Raw genomic sequence first — 24,113 nt, forward strand, 5'->3', positions numbered from 1 at the left:
GCAGCCGGCCCCGGCTGGGCAGAGGGGCAGCCGCCGGGCGGTCCGCACAGCCCCGGGGGAGCAGTGGGTGCCACGCTACTGACCTCTCTTGCTGCGTCTCCAGCGGCTGGCTTGGCAGTGGCTGTAATCCATACAGTTCAGGACGAGCAAGGCAAAGGAGAAGAGGCGAAACTGCATCCTGGGCGGCGAGGGTGGGCAGCTTCTCTCAGAGGGAGCAAATCAGCCGGCTGGCGGGGCCGGGGCAGGCGCCGCGGGGAGCGGAGGTGCCAGGCTGAGCGCGGGGGGCCGCCGCAGTAGGGTCCGGTCCGGTTGCGGAGTCACCACCCGCGGGCCGCTCCCTTGCCCAGGCGCTGCGAACTGGCAGCAGCTCCCAGCATCTCCTTTGATCTGCAGACAAGGAGCAGAGCGGGGTGGGTGTGGGTGTGGGGGGGTTAGTCGCACCCTCCCTGCCTGCACCGAGGCCACGGGGAGGGCAAAGCGGAGTGGAGCGGGGACGACCCGCCAAGAGCCACAACTCTGCCCCAGGTGGCTGCACTCAGAGAGCACGGGGCAGGCTCGTGGGGCGAGCGGGGGGCAGGCTCTGGCGCACGGTCAGTACCTTCAGCGCCGAGCAAGCAGCGGAGCGGCCCCTCCAGCCATCCTGCCGCAGCGAGTCAGGGAAGCGGCGCCCCTCGGCTCCCCGGGACTCCGCTAGCAACACGTGGGCAGGCGAAGTTTGGGAGCCGCTCAGCTGAGGGGCTTGGGGGCTCCGCGGGGCGGCCGGAGAAGCTGCCTGGCTGGGAGGTGAACAGGCGGGTTTTGCAACGTGCCTCTCGCCAGCCCCCCGCCTCTGCTGGGGAGCAACCAGGGGCGCTGCCGCCCCACGAGTCCGGCTGCGTCTCGCCTCCCGGCCCTTTTATCCCCGCACTCGGGCTGTGACGTGGGGGCTGCCCGCGGGGCAGACTCACCCTCGCCCTCCGCAGCCGGGGCTGTGCGGGGCGCGCCAGAGGGATGCGCTGGGGGCTGGAGGCTGCAGTAAGTAGGTGGTGCTGTGGTCCACAGCATCTCGGAGCGGCCCCCGCGCCCCTTCTGCCAGGTCCTAGCGCCGCGGGGCGCTGTGGTGCCTCAGGGTCCTAAAGCCCTATGCGTGTCAGCCTCCCTCCCCCGGGTTTGAATGGCAAACTCCTCAGCCTAGAGGCTCTCCTCCTCCGCAGGGGCCTAATGCAGGAGCCACTTCTCCTCTCCCGCTCCTCTCCAAAGCCTGATAGCTCCCCACCCCGTACCTGCTGCTTGTGGTTGTGGGCAGATGTTGGCCGCACAAAGAATTTCCCATTTCTCTACCTATGTCCAGGCAGGGTCCTACAGCCTGATAGATCATCTCCTCCACCCCTTCCTCTGGGGCCCTTAAGGCCTGGGGCCTTTTGCAAGGGAAGGATCCAAAGCCCTTTAAGGAAATTCTCTCCTTGGTGTCAATATGCTTTGTATAATGTTTCAAGTCTCTACACAATCCTGGAGCTTCTCCTACAGCCCCTCCTCCCAAGTCCTTAAACCCAGAGTATCTCCTGGTCTACCACGTCCTCAACCCACCTTCATCTGTTCCTGTTCTTCCCCAGACTGAAATCCTTGTTCGTCTCCTCCTCTTTCTCTCCATTCCTTCAGTATCCAAAAAAACAGGTTCATCTTCTTTGCCTTGTGGTCTTTTCCTTCTGCAAACTGCTTACCTGGGAAAAGTCTCCAAGGGCAAACTAAGTATGATTTGGTATTCCGGGTGCATTATAAAAACAATCTCCAGCTGACTCAAGATTTTCAGTAAATTAGGCCCTGATCCTGCAAGCTGTTTTGCAAAGGTGCACTTCCATGTCCGAAGAGAGCCTCACTAAAGTCAGCAGCCAAGCTATGCGCAGAGGCTGATCTGTGTGGAACACCTTGCAGGATCAGAATAATGTAAGCATTCTGGAGACCTCAAGCATAATCAACTGGAATAATGTGCTTGCACAGTATTGAACCAATTCATTATTTACCAGTCTGATTTCTTATGTTTTTACAACACTTGAGCTCCATTCATTCAAAACTCAGCTTTATGTATAGTGTGGTGACTGAAAAAAGATTTCCTTCCACACACCCCTGTAAAGAAGCCAAAATGCTGCTGCTGTTGCAATATAAAGCAATTGAACCTTTACATGCTTTATGGGGCTCCACAGAGCATGATCTTGAAGAATCCTAACTTCACTACACAGAAGAGGCAGTTCTTAAAATGAATGATACCAATATTTGTATAATCAAAAATTCCTATATTATAGTATATTCTTATAGCTAGGAGACCCATCTCCTGTGTGCTGAAGTCTTAATAATTCCTAAGCATGATACTTTCTTGGTGTGATATAAAAGTCTCTGTTGACTTACATTGCAGTGAATGAGACAGACCTTTAATCTCAGTGAAAGCAGGGAGTGGTTTAAAGAGAATGATGTGCTTCCTCATTCTATGAAATATTGAAATACTGTACTTCTAAACTTTAAAAATAAATATGTCTATATAAACCATCTTCCAACATCTTACCTGTCAATCATCCTTTGTCTCCTCGTCCAAATTCATCATTCCATAAAACCCACTGGCCTCATGCATCCCTCAAAACGTGATCTCCTCATTGATGTCACCTCTTGCTATCTTATGTTTGAATTGTTATCCTGTGCATTTTCTGCTTGTCTGAATTAGGGCCTGATCTTCTAAACACTTTCTCTGTGGCATAATGAGCAGTTTGTCCAATAATAAGTGTCAATGAGTCTATTCAAGGTAAGAGGCACCAAGGGTCTTCCTACTGATTCAAAAGCCTGTCCAATCAGACCCTATGTTCTGCAGTGTTTGCAGTATGATGGAGTTAGTCTATAAACACCTTGAGGCAGATACCTTGACATTTGTGTATTTATAAAATCCCTATATATTTAGAGCAGTGTATATACACTAAATGATAATAAAAGTATGAAGTCCCTAGTTAAGTGGAGAAGACTGCCCCACACAATAACACAAATATTTAAGGAGTGTAGGTAGCATGTTCTCAGAACCTTAATGGCCATAGGTTAGTTATACAACTGTGCAAAAAGAAATCTCTCTCTCTTGGTTTTAAAGGAAGGAAAACGACTCCAACAGTTCTATTATTTAATTTCAAGCTACAAAGGAAATATTTTCTTTTATGAAAAACCAGTGAAGCAAGACCAGGCTTAATTCTTCTATCTTCTGTCATACCCAATACTCTGTCTGGTAAAACTATTCCCATAAAAAATGTATTATCTCAGCAAAAACACCCAACAGCTTAAGCAGGGCAATTGTAGAGACAGTTAAGGAACTGTGAGTGGGGGTAAAAAAGATATCGAAATAAATCCACATATATACTGAGCAAGGGAGAGAGTGCCTGCCCACTTCCTAACAACTCTCCTCTCTGAAATACACACACTTCATTTTCTGTCTCTCTGTTATTTGTCTCTGTATCAGTTGGGCCCAATCTTGTACTCTTTGCTCTGGCAGAACTCCCAGCAATGTCTATGAGTATTTTGCCCGGGGAAGGAGAGGCTATGTATGTATATATATATGTTTTCATTAAGGCATAGAGAAGCAGATGGAAAGAGGGATAACATCTCTAAAATAATTGTTGTAGCTCTCAAATTTAATTTTCACTTCTTTCTGTGAAAAGGAGAGACATCATATAAAAATAATAAGAAAAATATGCTCTCAATGATGTGTATCCTCCTCTTTCAAACTGGACCAGTACCAAAGCACCAGTTCCAGTTTGCTAGCTAGGGACACCCTGCTACTCTTGGAAAGTACCAGACCCAATTTGCCAGTATTGGGATATCATTAGCCAGCTTAGAAACCAAAAAATGACAGAAAAATCAAGATCCACTGGCCCAACAGGACTTTCCTTCTATTGATTTGGGGTATTTTTGTTTCATTGTAACTATAGGATATAGGAGCCACACCATTTGTATAATAAGAGTTGTTCTAACATGGCATAATAGGACAGGCCCTGCAGAGGGCTGCAGAGGACAAAGGTGATATTTGAGCTATTTTTGCACTGCATCCCCTTACTTGCCCTCTGTGCAATTCAGGTGGGCCCCAGGCCTGGCCCTTTGTCTCCCAAAAACCTATACAATAACCCACATGTACAACTATAGCTAGATTTTATTTCTACTTTGCATTCATTCTCTGTCTTTGTTGTCATCTGTACATTAGAACGAGAAAAAAATACATCAATAAGCAAAATATTTAAAAAGCGGCACTCTCCACAAGACAGCATGCTCTTTCACTCCTCACATGGGCTGTTGGAGGAGTAAGGAGCAAACATGAGTATAACCCTGCAAACATGAGACCTTTCCCATCATGAGGATGCCCCTGAAGGCCAAACTTGGCTGTGAAGACAATTCCTGTTAAAGAGGAAAGTGAGTCAATTAAGCCTTTATTTAAATGGATCTTTAAAGTAAACCCTTAGTAAATTACTTTCCTGTGGAAGAAGTGTAACTCAGCACAGACATGTTTTGCTGGGACAGTATACTCAACAACTTCTCAATTACATAACCACCTACCTTAAGTAACTGATTGTCAGAGAATGTCTGCAGTCAAGACTCAGAGGCCTTTAATTAGGCCATGAAGGAGGCAGTGGAGTGGATACAGCACTGGACTGAGGTCTGGATTTTATTTTTGACTCTTCCACTGGTCAGCTGGGTGACTGTGGGCAAATCACTGTACCTCTTTTTGCCTCAGTTTCCCCATCTGAAAAAATAGTGACGATTATACTAACTTTCTTTGTAAAGTGCTTTGAGATTTGCTGAGGAGAAGCCCTATATAAGAGTTAGGATTTGTGTGTGTTTATAATTAGTTAATGGTTCATACAGTGGTTTGAAAATGTAAAGTGCTGTTTAAGTAAGTATTATGATATTGAGCACATGCTTACTCAGATACAGCAATTTTGCAATAGAGTAGTTGCAGTATTTTGTTGGACTACACAATGATTATGTCTGCCAAATGATAATAAAGAGGGGAGTTTGAAAGGAATGTTGGACAGTTAACAATACTTAAAGTCCTAACATTTTTTAGTTACATCTTCAGTGAGTTAAAATCTCCATTTAAATCAGAACATATCATCGGGTGGCATTGCCATAATCAGTGAACATTACAGTGAATGCTGCTCCATAATTTGATTATTCATTGTCTTATTTATCTAACAAAGCTCATGTGCAAAAATATAAACATACTTAACTCATTATTAATGTTATGGCCTTTCTCGCTGAAAAACTCCATCTCTCTACTCACACTTAGCTGGAGAGAAAGCCTGTCCTCGACAGATGAGTTTTACATCACAAGATCAACAGCCCATGACACAAAGAGAGAACAAACGTAGGTGCTTTACCTCTCTGCAATTCAGATACAGAGCCCTTAATAGGAAGTGGGACATAAATCTAAACACAAAATGAAGGTGTACATTTGTTGGGGAAAGAAAATAGGCTGCTATTCAGATTCTTCAGTGGGATTGCACGCATGTAACTGAGGGCAGAATTGCATTGCAAATGAGTTTTGCTTGATTAGGGATCACAGAATTGGCCCTTAGTTAAACATGTTGATGATGCATAAACCAGACTAGAATCCTAGACTTATACTGTGCCAATCATCATGCTAGCTGAGTGCCAGCTCGCTCTTGCTCTCTCTCTCATAGCTACATTAGCTCTGTAGTATTACATTTGTAGAACCAACTCTGGAGTAAGACTTTTTCTCTTATTTCTGTCATTAAAGTGAGCAGATGTGACTGAATGCTGTGAGGGAGCAGAACCATTGAGTACATCGAAACACCATAATGGGTCAGACCAATGGTCCATCTAGACCAGTATCCTGTCTTCCAACAGAGGCCAATACCAGATGCGTCAGAGAGAATGAACAGAACAGGGCAATTTATTGAGTGATCCATTCCTCTCTCATCCAGTCCCAGCTTTTGGCAGTCAGAGGTTTAGTGACACCCAGAACATGTGGTTGTATCACTGACCATCTTGGATAATAGCTATAGATGGACCTATCTTCTAGGAACTTATGTAATTCTTTTTTGAACCCAGCTATACTTTTGGCCTTCACAACATCCCCTGGCAATGGGTTCCAAAGGTTGATTGTGCACTGTGTGAAGAAGTACTTTCGTATGTTGTTTTAAAACCTGCTGCCTATTAATTTAATTGGGTGATCCCCGATTCTTGTGTTATGTGAAGAGGTAAATAATACTTCCCTAGTCATTTTCTCCATGCCATTCATGATTTTATAGACCTCTATCATATCTCCCCTCAGTTGACTCTTTTCCAAGCTGAAAAGTCCCAGTCTTTTTAGTCTCTGCTCATATGGAATCTGTTCCATACCCCTAATCATTTTTGTTGCCCTCCTCTGTACTTTTTTCTATTCTAATATATCTTTTTTGAGATGGGGTTACCAGAACTGTAAGTAGTATTCAAAGTGTGGGTATATCATGGATTTATATAGTGGCATTATGATATTTTCTGTTTTATTATCTATCCCTTTCCTAATGGTTCCTAACATTCTGTTAGCTTTTTTGACTGCCACTGCATACTGAGCAGATGGTTTCAAAGAACTATCCATGATGATTCCATGAGCTCTTTCTTGAGTGGCAACAGCTAATTTAGACCCCATTGTTTTGTATGTATAGTTGGGATTATGTTTTCTAATGTGCATTACTTTGCATTTATCAACATTGAATTTCATCTGCCATTTTGTTGCTCAGTCACCCAGTGTAATGAGATCCCTTTGTAACTGTTTGCAGTCAGCTTTGGACTTAACTCTCTTGAGTAATTTTGTAATTTGCAAACTTTGCCACCTCACCGTTTACCTATTTTTTCCAGATCGTTTATGAATATATTGAACAACATTGGTTCCAGTACAGATCCTTAGGGATTCTGCTATTTACATGTCCCTGCTGTGAAAATTGACCATTTATTCCCACCCTTTGTTTCCTATTTTTTAACCAGTTACTGATCTATGAGAGGACATTTCCTCATACCCTATGACTGCCTCTTTTGCTTAAGAGCCTTTGGTGAGAGACGTTGTCAAAGGCTTTCTGAAAGGCCAGATACAGTATGTCCCTGGGATTGTCCACATTTGTTGATCCCCCTCAAACAATGCTAATAGGTTGATGAGGCATGATTTCCCTTTACAAAAGCCATGTTGACTCTTCCTCAACATATCATCTTCATCTATGTGCCTGATAATTTACTAAGTAAAGTAAGAAGGTGCCATTTTTAAGGTCACTCTTCAGAGTAGAGCCATACTTTAAAAGAAGCCTGGATGTGGTGCGATAGCCATCATCTTGGCCAATCCATTGGAGACTGATCTGGAGACCTTCAGAGCTAAAAGCATGAACTGCTTCAGTTTGAGCTAAAGAACCAAGGCTCTTTAGCTGGGGGCTGCAATCCCTCATGTCCTTTGTGGATTGGCACAGAGAAGGAACTGTCTCACACACTCACCAGTCGGATACAAAGGCTCTAATACATACTGCAGGGCACATTTCTGCACTGGCAGGTGATGAACTAGGTGAGCTACTAGGTGATTTCCATCCTTAGGTTCTATTTCTTCTCAGACTCAATTTTACCTCTTCTCCTCCCCCTCCCCATATTAAGCACTACACCAACAAGCTAGCAAGACCCTTGATCCCAGACACATACTCAGCTTTCCACACCCGCACTCAAAACCAGAATAAAACCTGTAGTATCATTTAATTGGTATTTTAGGATTTGTTCGGACATTGACTATTTCATTGTTAAACGCAGGCTCCTCCATTTCAGACAGCACAAGGTTTTGTGCTTCCAGTCATCACGCATGACATGTAATGAAATGACAAAAAAATGACTGAGTCAGATGACTGAATCTAAATCCAGCCACTGATTGTCTTGAATGCCCTCATGACACTTGGAAACCTCCCTCCGGTCCCTAAGCCTGCTTTGGCACAGACACTCCCAGTAGCTGGCAGCTGAATATTTTCTGATTAACAGTTGGCTGGCTGAATATAGTCAATAATCATTTTGGACCCAATTCTACTACCCTTACTCCCACTAAATAATGTCTTACATGGTAAGCAGTCCTAATGAAGTCATTGTGGCATCATAATACATATTTCCCCAAACTAGCCTGATAGGCATGGCTAGCTGCTGCTGCTGTGATAACCTCAAATGAGATAGCATTGAAAGAGGTGAACTCATCTTTCATTAAATCAGTCACTCTAATGAGGTGCCAAGTTCAGACCCTAATTAGGGTATTTAAACTTTATTAGAAGACCAGGTACTTGGGGTAATGATTGGGTAGTTTTTTGTTTTGTGTTTGTGCTGTGCCTAGTACATTGTACAACCACAACGCACCTTTGGTCCACAGAGCATTTGCTGGGTGGTTGGTAGCAGAAAGCTGGCTGGGTACATGATGCTGGTTACTCCTCTTTGTTTCCACCTGCTAAATTGCATCAGAAGACAATTTTAAAAGATTAAATATTTTTTTAATATTGATTTCCCATGTCAGCCCTTATGGTAGTTGCTGCAGGGATTGCCCATGGAAAGTGGAGTGGTCAATGAGCAGAAGGTGGTCCATGAGAATCTTGTCACTAAAACGTGGTGCAGGCCATGAAAAACTTTGGGAACCCCGGAAATAACAAATAATATTTTTTTGGGAATTTTTGTTAGGAAATGAGATTAAATTCAAAATCTACATTAGCATGTGTCTGTAAATAATGGTTGTGCAAAATCCATGTTTGAATTGGCCAGCTTGGGAGAAGATGAAGCAACTAATGTATACCTTTTCTGGCGTATTGCTTTATTAATAAAGTTATGATTGCATAACTTTAGAATTATAGTTGCATAGCGGGGCACAGACTATCCAACCAATTCTTGGACTGCATTGCAGACAACTTTTTATTTCAGAAGGTTGAAAAAGCTACTGGGGGGAAGCTGTTCTAGACTTGATTTTAACAAATAGGGAGGAATGCGTTGAGAATTTGAAAGTAGAAGGCAGCTTGGGTGAAAGTGATCATGAAATCATAGAGTTTGGAATTCTAAGGAAGGGTAGAAGGGAGTACAGCAAAATAGAGACAATGGATTTCAGGAGGGCGGATTTTGGTAAGCTCAGAGAGCTGATAGGTAAGGTCCCATAGGAATCAAGACTGAGGGGAAAAACGACTGAGGAGAGTTGGCAGTTTTTCAAAGGGACACTATTAAGGGCCCAAAAGCAAGCTATTCCACTGGTTAGGAAAGATAGAAAATGTGGCAAAAGACCACCTTGGCTTAACCACGAGATCTTGTATGATCTAAAAAATAAAAAGGAGTCATATAAAAATGGAAACTAGGACAGATTACAAAGGATGAATATAGGCAAACAACACAGGAATGCAGGGGCAAGATTAGAAAGGCAAAGGCACAAAATGAGCTCAAATTAGCTACAGGAATAAAGGGAAACAAGAAGACTTTTTATCAATACATTAGAAGCAAGAGGAAGACCAAAGACAGGGTAGGCCCATTGCTCAGTGAAAAGGGAGAAACAGTAACAGGAAACTTGGAAATGACAGAGATGCTTAATGACTTCTTTGTTTCCGTCTTCACCGAGAAGTCTGAAGGAATGCCTAACCTAGTGAATGCTAATGGGAGGGGGTAGGTTTAGCAGATGAAATAAAAAAAGAACAAGTTAAAAATCACTTAGAAAAGTTAGATGCCTGCAAGTCACCAGGGCCTGATGAAATGCATCCTAGAATACTCAAACTGCTAATAGAGGAGGTATGTGAGCCTCTAGCTATTATCTTTGGAAAATCATGGGAGATGGGAGAGATTCCAGAAGACTGGAAAAGGGCAAATATAGTGCCCATCTATAAAAAGGGAAATAAAAACAACCCAGGAAACTACAGACCAGTTAGTTTAACTTCTGTGCCAGGGAAGATAATGGAGCAAGTAATTAAGGAAATCATCTGCAAACACTTGGAAGGTGGTAAGGTGATAGGGAATAGCCAGCATGGATTTGTAAAGAACAAATCGTGTCAAACCAATCTGATAGCTTTCTTTGATAGGATAACGAGCCTTGTGGATAAGGGTGAAGCTGTGGATGTGGTATACCTAGACTTTAGTAAGGCATTTGATACGGTCTCGCATGATATTCTTATCGATAAACTAGGCAAATACAATTTAGATGGGGCTACTATAAGGTGGGTGCATAACTGGCTGGATAACCGTACTCAGAGAGTTGTTATTAATGGTTCCCAATCCTGCTGGAAAGGCATAACGAGTGGGGTACCGCAGGGGTCTGTTTTGGGACCGGCTCTGTTCAATATCTTCATTAACGACTTAGATATTGACATAGAAAGTACGCTTATTAAGTTTGCGGATGATACCAAACTGGGAGGGATTGCAACTGCTTTGGACAACAGGGTCATAATTCAAAATGATCTGGACGAATTGGAGAAATGGTCTGAGGTAAACAGGATGAAGTTTAACAAAGACAAATGCAAAGTGCTCCACTTAGGAAGGAACAATCAGTTTCACACATACAGAATGGGAAGAGACTGTCTAGGAAGGAGTATGGCAGAAAGGGATCTAGGGGTTATAGTGGACCACAAGCTAAATATGAGTCAACAGTGTGATGCTGTTGCAAAAAAAGCAAACATGATTCTGGGATATATTAACAGGTGTGTTGTGAGCAAGACACGAGAAGTCATTCTTCCGCTCTACTCTGCGCTGGTTAGGCCTCAACTGGAGTATTGTGTCCAGTTCTGGGCACCGCATTTCAAGAAAGATGTGGAGAAATTGGAGAGGGTCCAGAGAAGAGCAACAAGAATGATTAAAGGTCTTGAGGACATGACCTATGAAGGAAAGCTGAAAGAATTGGGTTTGTTTAGTTTGGAAAAGAGAAGACTGAGAGGGGACATGATAGCAGTTTTCAGGTATCTAAAAGGGCGTCATAAGGAGGAGGGAGAAAACTTGTTCACCTTAGCCTCTAAGGATAGAACAAGAAGCAATGGGCTTAAACTGCAACAAGGGAGGTCTAGGTTGGACACTAGGAAAAAGTTCCTAACTGTCAGGGTGGTTAAACACTGGAATAAACTGCCTATGGAGGTTGTGGAATCTCCATCTCTGGAGATATTTAAGAGTAGGTTAGATAAATGTCTATCAGGGATGGTCTAGACAGTATTTGGTCCTGCCATGAGGGCAGGGGACTGGACTGGATGACCTCTCGAGGTCCCTTCCAGTCCTAGAATCTATGAATCTATAGCAGAAAAAAGTTACGAAATTCCTAAGTTAAAGTCCAACAGCAACATTAACTCAGCTACATTGCACATCCTGTATATTTGATAGCAAGCATGAAACACCATGCTGTGATGTAGGCTTTCTTAATATTTTCAAACCATTTTGTAAACATTAACTATTTATTAGATTAAAAAAAAACAGATCAGACAGGGCCAAAATAACAGATACAAGGCCTGACTCCTGTGATGAGCCCCCAGATCGGCAGATCCACATTGACTTCAAGGAGGCTCCATTGAGCACAGTGGTCTTCCCACATGGACCTCATTGTAGCATCAGGCTAAAGTTACTATCTACTATCTAGTTTAATAGCTCATGCAATTTGACTGTGTCCAGGGAACACAAATTATCAGCTATCGGTGACTGAAACAACTAATCCCTTAAAGTTTTGTATCCGGGTCTCAGTGTTTACACCTTGTGGAGACGTAGCCGAGCAAGCTTTAATGTAGCTAGCTCGGGTTCCAGAGAAGAGAAGCTGCGACAGAATGGGCTTCAACACGGGCTGTACAATTACTGTACCTGGGTAATTACTCTCAGGGCTAGCTCGCACTGAAGCACTCAGAACATGAGTTATCTAGATTAAAACTAGCTCAGGAGGCATATATACACGAGGTGCACACACTTTGTGATTGTGGTGTAGACATAGACCAGTCTAGCAATACCAAATTGATTCCTAAAGTTCCTTGCAGGCTAGCTGTGAGAGATCCAGGTTGCTGTGACTGCTTGCTTTCAGTCCTCCTCAAATCACTTTATTTCTTCATGGCATTCTGTGTAGGAGTTCTTCTGTAAAATGCTAGTTCTGAGTACTTTTTAGATTGATTGCAGGAGTGCTGGTATGTCCATTCCCTCAATGGCAAGCCTACCTCAGTGGTACTTAATAAATCATCCTTTCATACACAAGAGAAAACATGCAAATATGTTGGAAATTTAAAATTGGATCTTTTCTGGTTCTCTCTCTCTCATCAGAAATAAACCAAAAAGAAAGCAGTTTGGGTACTAGAAGCCTTTGGATTACAGCTACTAACCAAAAACTACAACGGGCTGCCAAAGAAGCTACTTCCTCAATGTTAATATTCCAGTTCTGTTTCTCTCCTTTAGCTCCCTCAGCTATTATGTTCCCATGCAAAAAGTAAAACCGATACTTTGTGTAAAAAGCCTTATTTTAGAGAAAGGAAATAGAACAAAAGTTCTATGGAGAGCACTCTGCGTGCATCTCCTCTGTAACAGTCTGCAATAATACTGAAAACAAAATAGCTTCTTTCTCCACAGATAAGCACAGTTCTTAGATATTTAATGATCCAGCAAATAGAAAAATAAAATAACATTAAGCTACATAACTAGGGTGACCAGATGTCCCAATTTTATAGGGACAGTCTCTATATTTGGGGCTTTGTCTTATATAGGCGCCTATTGCCCCCCCACCCCCGTCCCGATTTTTCACATTTGCTGTCTGGTCACCCGATACATAACAGACCAACCATTCACCATTTTTCTCTTTTCCCATTATGCTTGGCTCAGCACTTACCTCCCAACTACTGCCACTAACTAAAGCACCAACAGCTGGGAAGTAAGTGCAGCTCAAAACCTTTCACTGGCTTGCTGTCTCTCACTGCAAATTCAATTTGCTCTCAATTTTTTCTTTATATTTTTTCTTAATTTTTTCCAAATACAAAAAGATATATACCAAAAAAACAGATTCATCATTATACACCAAGTAAAGAGGGTTAGGATAAATGGAGGAGAGGGGAAGTGACATATCTATCTTCAGGGTATACCTTAATTGCAGGCCTCTGAAAAGTCTGCCCAATTTGTCCTTCAGCAGAACGCTAGTCATTCATTAGCTGTGAGGCCAGCCGTATCACTGAGCCACACATAAATGTTTGTTGGGGATCATGAGATTACTTACCTTGTGCAGTAACTGTAGTTCTTCGAGATGTGTGTCTCTATGGGTGCTCCACTTTAGGTGCATATGTGTCTCTCAAGCCCTTGATCAGAGATTTTCCATTGGCAGTGTCCATTTGGCCAAAGCATGTGTTCTATACAACCCTTTGCCGCACACCAAGGGTACATGGAGCTGTGCGAGTGAATCACCCTCAGTTCCTTCTCTATCCAAACATCCAACAAATAACAGTCTGAAGCAGAAGGGAAGGAGGGCAGGTAGTGGAGCACCCAAAGGGACATACATCTCAAAAAACCTCAGTTACTGCACACGATGAATAACCTCTTCTTATTTGTGGGCCTCCACTTCAAGTGACTCCTGAGCAGTATTCCCACAGGGAAGAGGGAGCTTCATAACTGAGTCCAAGACTGAAGACATTTTCCTGGTGGCCAGTCAGAATCAGGTCATCTGGGGCTCCTCCAGCTTCTGAATGATATGGCTGGCAGGGTGTTGAGGTCTGGCAGCTCTGATCTTGGGCTGTGTCTTTGAATTAGATTCCAAAGAAATTCCTTTTAAACCCCAGTTTATATAGTTAAACTTGAGTCCTGCTTAGCTGTACCTTGACCAATCATTTTAAACTAAAGTACTACAAAACAGTATTTTTCACCAACTCTAGCCCATTACAAAACAATTCTTTATTCAGTTAGACCCCCCAGTCAATTTAAATCTCGCAAAATTAGTTATGCAACAGAAACAATCAAAGAATCAGACAGAAACTGTACAGATAAACAACAGAGAAGTAGGAACCATAAAGACAAAACAATAGAAGTACAGATTTCAATCACAACTGTTGATAAGTGATTCCTTGTCAGACAGAATGCTACCAAACAAAGTTTTCTTTAAACATCTTAAGATCTGTTTCTTTATCTGGTGATGCTGGGTACTATTAGGACAGGCGCACCTTCTTAACAGCCCAATATGACATTGTTTTGATGTAATTTAGATGGAATTTGAAGGTGATTTTCTACTTCTTAGCTCTTGGCTGCTGCTGTCCTAATGTAGCTGCTGCTGGTTACTAAGGAAAAAGGCCTCAGACCTTACAGCAGACTGTTTACAAAGATCATGCAGTGAGACTCAAGTAGCAGCTATGCATAGCTCAGACACAGGAATGTTCTTGAGTAAAGCTAAAAGTGGAAGTTGCCTGTGATCTGATAGAGAGTGCTATAATCCTTTGGGTAGATAGAGCACCAGCAGCATTGTAGCAAGTGATGGTACACTCAGAGATCCACCTCAGAAGTCTCTGTGTAGAGATCATGGACCCTTTGGATCTTTCTGAATTGGAGACAAACAACCTATAAATTGCTTGATCCTATCTAGGTAAGAGGCCAACAGGGGGTCCACCTTCAAGGTCCCAGTCTCCCAACCGTGCAGGTTGATATAATAGCTACTAGTAAGGCTGTCTTCATAGGTAAGTGAAGCAAGGAGCAGGGTGCCATCGTTTCAAATGGAGGTCCCTTGAGGTATCTAAGTACCAAGTTGAGATCCCAAGAAGAAGAAAGATTCTTAGCCTGGGGGTAGAGGTTCCCCTAATTCCTTAAAAAAAATCTTGAGGACATAGGGTGAGTAAATATGGAAAACCCTTTGAGTGGGGGATGAAATGCTGATATTGTGGCCAGATGAACTTTAATAGAGCTAATTGATAACACTGATTTCTTCAAGTCTAGCCGGTAATCCACGATGGCTGAGAGCAAACAGGATTCAGACACAAGACAGGGACAGGGATACCAGTGGCTGAACCTTTTCCATTTCTGAAGGTAAGTAATTCGAGTTGACTCCTTTCTACTGTTTAGTAACACCTGTTGTATTCTTGTCAAGCAGGTGGATTCTAATCCTGTGAACTATCTAAGAGTCATGGTTGGAGGTGGAGGACCCCTAGATTGGGCTGAAGCATGTGACCTGAATCCTGGGAAAGGAGATGAGGGGTTGTGTACAAGGGTTTGCCAGGGCTCGACCCTCTCCGGGGCGGCAGGGAGCCACACCGGCTCACTACACACTGGTGCTTGGGTACTTCGTCCGGCTGCAGGGTCTCCCTCGGCAGCCCTTGCGGTCCTGGAAGACACAGTAAGCCTGACCTTGGCTTAGGGCAGAGAACCAATGCTACGTCAGGGGCTCAGGCCTTCCGTCAGGGCTGAGCAACCAGCAGGAGTATTTAGCCCAGGCCCTAGGTCAGGGCGGGGCAACAAACGCTGAGTCAGGAGCTCAGGCCCTCAGTCAGGGTTGAGCAACAATGGTAGGCCTAAGCCTCAACAGGCCTAGGAGAGGGGGAGACTGCCACCCACGGGTTGGGTGGCGGGGGGGACACAGGCCCTCCCACTCCACTGCGTCCCAGCCCGGGGCCCTAGCAGCGGCAGAAGACCCGCTGCTTAGTCAGTGGGGATCCTGGTCGCAACACACTGACATAGGCTCTGGCAGTGCTGCAGCCAGACTGCGGTCGGCTGCCCCCGGGCTACTTCCACACTCCCCCTCGGGGACTACCTGGGTCCTGGTGTTGGTCTTTGAGGGATCCGGATCATGGGTTCGTCAGGGCAGGGATTGATCGGCAGGTCCAGCAGCTCCTCCGGATAGCGGGCGCAGAGCAGGCCCGGCCAGTCCTGGCGGCCGCCTTGGGCTGCGGGGTCTTCCCAACCACGAGCTAGGCTGGAGATGTCTGGTCTCTCTGGCGGCCGGGGTCTGACTGAGCTGTGAGGGCGAGCTTTTATACTTCCGGGTCACCGCCTGACCCTCTGAGGGGTGGGCTCAGAGCTCCCTAGCTCCGCCCACTCCGGCCTCCAGATGGGCTCTTCCCCCTCCAGGGCGGCGGGGAGCCACACCGCCTCACTACAGGTTGGTACTATAAGGATGACCCTGGCCTTGTCTTGTCTGATCTTGTTCATCACTCTTAGTATTAGTGGTGTTGGAGAGAACACATAGAAAAGGACCTTCATCCAAGGAAGGAGAAAAGTGTCCCCCAAAAGTGGCGACCCAGGCCTCTTCTCAAGCAGTACAGGGCGCATTTCTTGTTGCTGAATGTGGCAATTAGGTCCACGTGAGAAACTCTCCACCTTTGGAATATGACATGAAGAATTTGAGAGTCCAACTCCCATTCACAGTCCTGGGAGAAGTGTCTGCTGAGCATATTGGCTGTGACATTTTTGGACTCCAGAAAGGTAAATGGCTTGAGATTGGACTCTAAATTTTTGTTTTTCCATGCCCCCACCTAATTCCCTGGTAGTGGATGCAGTAAATGAGACTGGTTTGCAAACTATCAGGTGATCATGGCCAAGTATGACTTCACAAATTACAACAAATTTGCGGCCTTTATTCAATATATTCCACAGAAGCATAAAGAACACTTCCAGGCCATCATTACAGATGGTCAATTATTAACCATAAGCTCTCTCCAAGCTTCCTTATATACCAGAGGCATCACCACTAGATCCATCTTCACAATGATTGTTATGCAAAAGGCATCATGGCTCTAGCTGTCGGGGTTCCTGAGAGAGACCCCCCTTCTTTTCCAGCCCCAGCTCAGGGGCTGCTGCAGCGGGGGGGCGAGATGGCACATCCATCGCATTAGAAAGGTAAGACTACTGATATTAAAATACAAGTTGTGTGCTTTTATTTGTAGAACAAAAAAAGTTAATTATTAAGGGTTTTTTTATATAGCACTTTTATCCAAAGCACTTTACAAATAGTTAGCTAACAGTACAAACAACATTTGGAAAGGTCATTAAGCGGTCCGCTGAGACCCTCAGCAATTTTCAAGTGGTCTGCAGAAAAAAGTTTGAGAGCCACTGATATAGAGCATATACATAGGCCAGACAGATACTGCTAACAGAAAATCTCTGATCAAGGGCCCAAGAGGTGCATGGGCACCTGAAGTCGAGCACCCACAGGGACACTACTTGAAGAATGACTTTTTCATTTTTGCAGATTAGTTTCTAAATGACCAGTGCTGCACACAGGAACCATGCCGCCTTGTTATCAGGTAATCTCCAAGTAACAGAGATATACCCAAGAATGAAAATTAAGGGGGAGGGCTCTGGACCTAGCATCCAATATCAAATTGGCTCTTTTGACCCACCTCAAATTCTTCTCCTTCACAACCCTTCTCAATTTCACCCCTGCCTACAATTCTGCTCTCATTTCCTCCTTCTCTCTTACTGTTCTCTGATTCTTCCCCACCCTCTTGGCTAATAGCGCCATATGTCTCCTTCTCCCATTCTCTGCTTCACATCTCTTTTCATACTGCCTCTGGGCTCAACACAGTCTTCCTCTCTTAGTCTGCTAAACTCCCTACCGCCTCTTCAGACATCTGTTTCAAATCTACTTCTGTTGCAAAGCTTTCCATCACTGGTTTCACTCACCATCTTGTGTTCATTGTCCCCATCATGTGTATCTGTCTGAATTAGATGCTAAGCTCTTCCATGCATGGGACAATGGGCCAAATTCAGAGGGGATAAGTAAAGGAGGTTGTGTAAGTGGGGATAATGAAGTCTAGAGGGAAGGAAATGTTACTCACAAGATGCAGTGCTCATGCACCTCTCGAGCCCTCAATCAGAGATTTCTACCTAGCAATGTCTGTTCATCCCGTGCATGCACCCTATGCCTCGTCACTGAGGCTATATAGGGGCTTGTGGGAGAACTGCCCTCAATTCCTTCTCTATTCAGTCATCCCCTAGGGAACAACCAAAAAAGAGGGGACGAAGGGCAGGTAGTGTGTAGTCCCCTATGGGGACACACGTCTTGAAGAAATGCAGTTACTGATCAGAGTGAGTAACATTTCCTTCTTCTTTAAGTAGTCCCTATGATGCTCCACTTCAGGTTAGGCTTGGGCCAAAAGAAATCTGATGAGGTTCAACAAGGACAAGTGCAGAGTCCTGTACTTAGGACGGAAGAATCCCATTCACTCTTACAGACTAGGGACCGAATGGCTAGGAAGCAATTCTGCAGAAAAGGACGTAGGGGTTACAGTGGACAAGAAGCTGGATATGAGTCAACAGTGTGCCCTTGCTGCCAAGAAGGCTAACGGCATTTTGGGCTGTATAAGTAGGGGCATTGCCAGCAGATCGAGGGACGTGATCATTCCCCTCTATTCGACATTGGTGAGGCCTCATCTGGAGTACTGTGTCCAGTTTTGGGCCCCACACTACAAAAAGGATGTGGAAAAATTGGAAAGAGTCAGCGGAGGGCAACAAAAATTATTAGGGGGCTGGAGCACATGATTTATGAGGAGAAGCTGAGAGCACTGGGATTGTTTAGTCTGCAGAAGAGAAGAATGAGGGGGGATTTGATAGCTGCTTTCAACTACCTGAAAGGAGGTTCCAAAGAGGATGGATTTAGACTGTTCTCAGTGGTAGCAGATGACAGCACAAGGAGTAATGGTCTCAAGTTGCAGTGGGGGAGGTTTAGGTTGGATATTAGGAAAAGCTTTTTCACTGGGAAGGTGGTGAAGCACTGGAATGGGTTACCTAGGGAGGTGGTGGAATCTCCTTCCTTAGAGGCTTTTAAGGTCAGGCTTGACAAAGCCCTAGCTGGGATGATTTAGTTGGGAATTGGTCCTGCTTTGAGCAGGGGGTTGGACTAGATGATCTCTTGAGGTCCCTTCCAACCCTGATATTCTATGATTCTATGACTTCTGAGCAGTATTCCCTAGGAGACTGAAGCTTCTGAAGGATCCAGAACTGAAGACGGTACTACAGAGCCACATGCCCCATCAGCTCTCCTGGCATGGAACAGGGCATAATGCTTTGAAAACATATGGACTGAAGTCCAAGTAGTGGCTCTACATATCTCAGATATTGAAACATTCTTCAACAATGCAGTAGATGTTGCCTGAGATTTGGTTGAATGTGCTCTCACCCACTGGGGGCAGGGAAGAGCTGACCATCTGCAGTTTTATAACAGGTAGAGATACAACTGGATATCCATTTCCAAAGTCTTTGAGCAGAAATAGGAGCCCCCTTGGATATATCTGCAAAGGTTATGAAAAGTCTAGGTGATCTCCTAAACTGCTTAGTCCTATCCAGGCTAAGGCCCTTCTAACAGTCAAGGTATGGAAATAGGATTCCTGCAGAGAACTATGAGGTTTCCAAAAATATACTCATAGATGGGTAGATTGGTTAAGATGAAAATCTTAAGTCACCTTTGGAAGGAACTTAGAATATGGACATAAAAAGACTTTATCATTAAAAACACACAGTAAAGGGGAGATCTGCCATCAAGGCTCCAATCTCCCCAACACTACAGGCCAACGTGATGGCAACCAAAAAGGCCGTCTTCATAGAAAAATGAAGTATGGAGCAGGTTGCCACTGATTCAAATGGAGGTCTTATGAACTGGTTGAGAACCAGGTTGAGGTCCCAAGATGGGGTATGGTGTCTAATGTGGGAAAAGAGATTATCCAGACCCTTAATCAATCTGGACAATACTGAGTGAGCAAAAACGGAGAGTCCCTCAATGGAAGGATGAAAAGCTGATATGGCAGCCAGGTGTACACTGATGAACTGATGAATAACCCAGAGATCTTCAGATCCAGCAGGTAATCTAGGATGAGGGAAAGGAAAACTGTTTCCGGTTGGTGGTAGTGATGACTGCACCAATGGATGAAAGTCTTCCATTTCTACAGGTAAGTTAATGCAAGTTAATTTTTTCTACTATTTAATAACACCTGATGCACCTCCACAGGAAACCTCTATTCCTAAATACCATACAAAAGCCATGCCCCAAGGTGTAGAACTGCCAGATTGGGGTGAAGACATGATCTGCATCCTGAGACAGGAGATAAGGAATGGTTGGTAGTATGATTGATGGTTGGATGCAGATGAGCTTGTCTCAGCCAGGTAAGTACTCTGACAATAACTCTGGCCTTGCCCTGCCTGATCTTGTTCAATGCCCTTGGAATTAGGGGCAATGGGGGAAACGCAAAGAACACACTCTTCCTCCATGTTAGAAGGAAGATGTCCCCCAGGGAGTGGTGACTCAAATATCCCCTCACCCAAAAAGAAGAGAGGACATTTCCTGTTTTCAGAGGTGGCAAAAGATTGATCTCTGTCAGTCCAGTCTCTGGAATATGCTGTGGAGAACTTGGGTGTCCAGTGGTCATTCATAGTCATGGAAGAAGTGTCTGCTAAAGGCATTGGTTGTAGTGTTCCAGATGACCTGCGAGATAGTTTTCTGAAATCTGGATATAGTGGACTATGCACCAGTTCCAGAGCTTTATAGCTTCAGCACACAAAGAGTGGTATCTTGCTCCTGCCTGCCTGTTTATATAAAACATGCAGGAGATATTGTCTGTCATGCTCCTGCTTGCTTTGCCCCTGCTGAGGGGAAGGAAATGGAGGCAAGTGTTTCTGCATGCATGGATTTATGTTCAGTTATAGGCCCAGCTCTTGGAACAGAGCAAGGGCTCCTGGGTAGATAACACTGCTTTGAAGGAACAGCCCTTGAGTACTCAGTTGCCAAGGTATGGGAAGACTAGGATTGTTTCCTGCCAAAGGTAAACACCACTACCGCTAGAACCATTCAGAACACTCTTGGGGCCAAGGATAGGCCAAAGAGGAGCATTTGGTACTGGAAATTATCTTAGCCTATGGTGAATCGTAGGAATTTCCTGTGCAATGGATGTATAGTTATATGGAAGTAGGCGTCTTATAGGTCAAGGGATGAAAACGAATCCCCTTAATTTAATAAAGGAATTATAGTCACCGGAGTTACCATCCTGAACTTTTGAGACTTCAAAACCTTGTTCTGCTGTCTGAATTTGGCTCCAGGTATTTATAAAGTACACATACAATGCTCCATTAATATTTTGGAAGTAATGTACAATTTAATCCTAATTTCTGTTTTTAATAATATCTCAGCCCTAGAGTTCAGTTTTGCTGCCTTCTACTAAGCCTTTTTTGGAACATTGTTTTCCTCGGCTGCTTTTGGTGGTGAGCATTGATTGGGAATAAAGAGAGAAATTCAATGAGCCTGAAGACAAGCTTACTATTGGCAGTGTACATTGCTTTTCATTTTGGCATGCAGGCCCTCCAAGTAACACAAGTCTCCTTTTTGACAGGACTGACAGCTAAGTTATATAACAAGATGCAGTTGGATAGGTTTTTTTTTGAGGGAGGGAGGATTGAGTGAGTAAAATTCAAGGCTCAGTTAGTACTATGGGGATTCTTGCTTGTTTATAAAGCACCTTTTATCTCAAAGAATCCTAAGGCTCTTTACAAGATTTATAGGAAAGGGATGTCTAAAGTTACGGTCCCAGATCCCTATTTGGAGACCAAAATAAATAGATTAATGTTCAAAAGTGTTTGAACACTTAACAGCTGCTGTTTGCTTTAGAGGGAGCTGCAGATAAAAAGCAGTTAGGTGTCTAATTTTAGAATTGGATCCTGAAATTTAGGTTCTTATGTTTGAACATTTTGGTAAAATTTTCTCTCTGTGCCAATGACAAAGTACTACTAGCCAATCATTAGTATCTTCTAGCCATGTTAAAAGGTGGTGTGTGTTAGTGAAGCCATATGCTGCCCCTTTTAATCTGGTTTCAGCCTCCTATTGACTCTGAAAGTCTCCTCTGACATTTCCTCTCCTTGAAACTCTCCTTTGTAGTCAAATCTGATTTCTTTATGGTAGTTACTTTCCAATGGGTATTTTCCAAAGTGTGAGGCTGGCCTCCCTGGAGTGATTCCAGGCTCCTTAGGAGAGGTTTTGCAAGCCAAAGGGAAATGGTGACTGGGGAGGGAAAGACTTGAAATAAGCAGAAGCCCAGTCCTGAACACACAATAAGAAATGCATGGCACTAAATTGGTGATCCTTAGTTTACTCAAACAGAAGCAGAAATAACTTTGCATAAGAAATAAACAAACAGACTATTCTCTCTATTCAATGTACTATTAAAAAATCAGTATTTTCCTATATTTGATAATGAATATTCTTGTTTCCTTTTCCAAATCTCATTTAGAAAAGGCACATTGGCTTCTCTTAGAGAGGGGATTCAGTGGGGATTTATTTAAAATATTATAGTGTGATAACATTACTCTTGTTACCTCTCCTTTTTTTCTAAATATGCTGCAGTTTTTACATGGGAGGGGTGATTTTTTTTTTTAGCAGTGGAAATAAGGCAATAAACAGCAAATTTACAACTGTAGTAGCAATTATTGTTAAACAATAATGTGCACTCCTATGGTACCTGCTTTATAAGGATCTTAATGCATTTTACAATGTTTATTAATTAAACCTCACAACACTCCAAAGAATTACTTGTAATCTTATTTTATAAATGTCAAAACGGATATAGGAAGGTTAAGTGACTTTCCCAAGATCAAATTGATAGCAGCGCGTAATGCACCCTGAGACACACTGGCAGATTCCCTCAGTGGAAATGGCTTGCCCTTTCATTCTGTCTGCTAGTAATGAAAAGCTGAGGAGATTTCCAAAAGGGCTTTGTCCGCTCAAGATAAAAAGCCAATGCCCTTCAAATGTCTATTGAGTGGTGCTTTCTTTCCTCATTCGAGGCGTGAGGCTTGGGGAAGAAGGTAGGTAAATGTATGGGTTGATTGAGGTGGAATTGGGAAACCACCTTGGGTAGGAACTTGGAGTCAAGACGTAAGGAGACCCTGTCTTTATGGAAAGTGGTGAAGTGGGGGTTAGCCATCATGACTCCCAGTTCGCCAACTGTCCTAGCCAATGTAATGGCGATGAGGAAAGCGACTTTCATGGAAAGGAGGCCATAGGTTTGAGGGGGCTGGATGTCAACAAGGTGAGGAGTAGGTTAAGGTCTCGTTGTGGAGCGATAGGCTGAATAGGAGGGTATTTTTGAAGAAGACTGTTCCAGAACCATACAGTTAAAGGGTGGGTAAAAATTGAATGGCTGTCCAACAGTGGGTGAAAAGCGCTAATGGCAGCTGCATGGACCTTAATGGAACTAAGGGCCAGTTCCAAATCCTTCAGATAAAGAAAATATTCCAAGACTAGCGGGATGCCCACTGCTTCAGGGACAAGGCCCTGCTGGGTAGCCCAGGCAGTGAAATGCATCCATTTGGCTCGATATGAGCATCTTATGTACTCCTTCCTGCTGCTCGAGAGGACATCTCGCACTGCCAGAGAACATTCCTGTGTTAATGGAGGTGTCCATCCAAAAAACAAAGCCATCAGGTGAAGAGTGTGCAGGTTGGGGGTCTGAGTCTGCCATTATGTAGCTCCGGTAACATCCAAAGTGAATGTGGGGTACTTTGACATGCAGAGGAGAAGTGGGAGCCAAAATTAGTGAGATCAGAAGGGGTGATCAGGATGGTTGTTGCTTTCTCCCATCTGATCTTGTGGATCATTTTTGGTAGAAAGGTAGAGGGGTGAAGACATAATTTGACCTGTCTGACGTCCCCCTGTGATTGAGTTCCAACCCCTCCCCCTTGAACAATATTGGGTGCATTTGGTATTGTTGTGGGATGTGAAAAGATCCCTCACTGGGTTCCCCACTGGCCAAAGATGTCCACAATTACAGAGTTGTGCAACTCCCATTTGTAGTTGGTTGCAAAGTTTCTGCTGAGAGCATTGGCAATCATATTCTGGGTGCCCAGTAGATAGGCTGGTGGTGGTGGTGTTGTCTAACATGACAAGAACGTGTTGGTTCTGGATGGTTGGTAGGAATTCCTGGCAAGCTTTGCATACTGCCCAGTGTTCCATTCTGTTTACGTGCATCCAGGCCTCTCATGTTGTCCAGGTGCCTTGTGTCATGCGGTCACTCATGTAGGCACCAGAGCCCATGGGAGATGCGTCTGTTATGATAGTCATGGTGGGCAAGGATGGGAGGAAGGTCATCCCCAAACAGACTCGTAGCAGATATATTCACCACTGGAGTGAGGAGAGACTTCTGGTGGCCTGTGGAGTAGCGTGTGCGTTTATGCATGAGGGAGTA

The 24,113-nt window shown here is 44.1% G+C and overlaps 1 protein-coding gene across 1 annotated transcript in view; it reads right to left on the reverse strand.

Annotated features, from left to right (window-relative positions):
* RSPO2 (R-spondin 2) overlaps positions 1 to 411 on the reverse strand; it is a 162,530-nt gene extending 162,119 nt beyond the window's left edge. The window contains exon 1 of the mRNA XM_034763487.1: positions 84 to 411. Coding sequence (XP_034619378.1) covers positions 84 to 177 — 94 coding nt within the window. The 5' untranslated portion in view covers positions 178 to 411. The remainder of the gene's footprint in view (positions 1 to 83) is intronic.
* Positions 412 to 24,113: the final 23,702 nt, after the last annotated feature.

Source organism: Trachemys scripta, chromosome 2 (assembly GCF_013100865.1).
Source record: "Trachemys scripta elegans isolate TJP31775 chromosome 2, CAS_Tse_1.0, whole genome shotgun sequence".
NCBI classification, from domain to species: Eukaryota; Metazoa; Chordata; order Testudines; family Emydidae; genus Trachemys; species Trachemys scripta.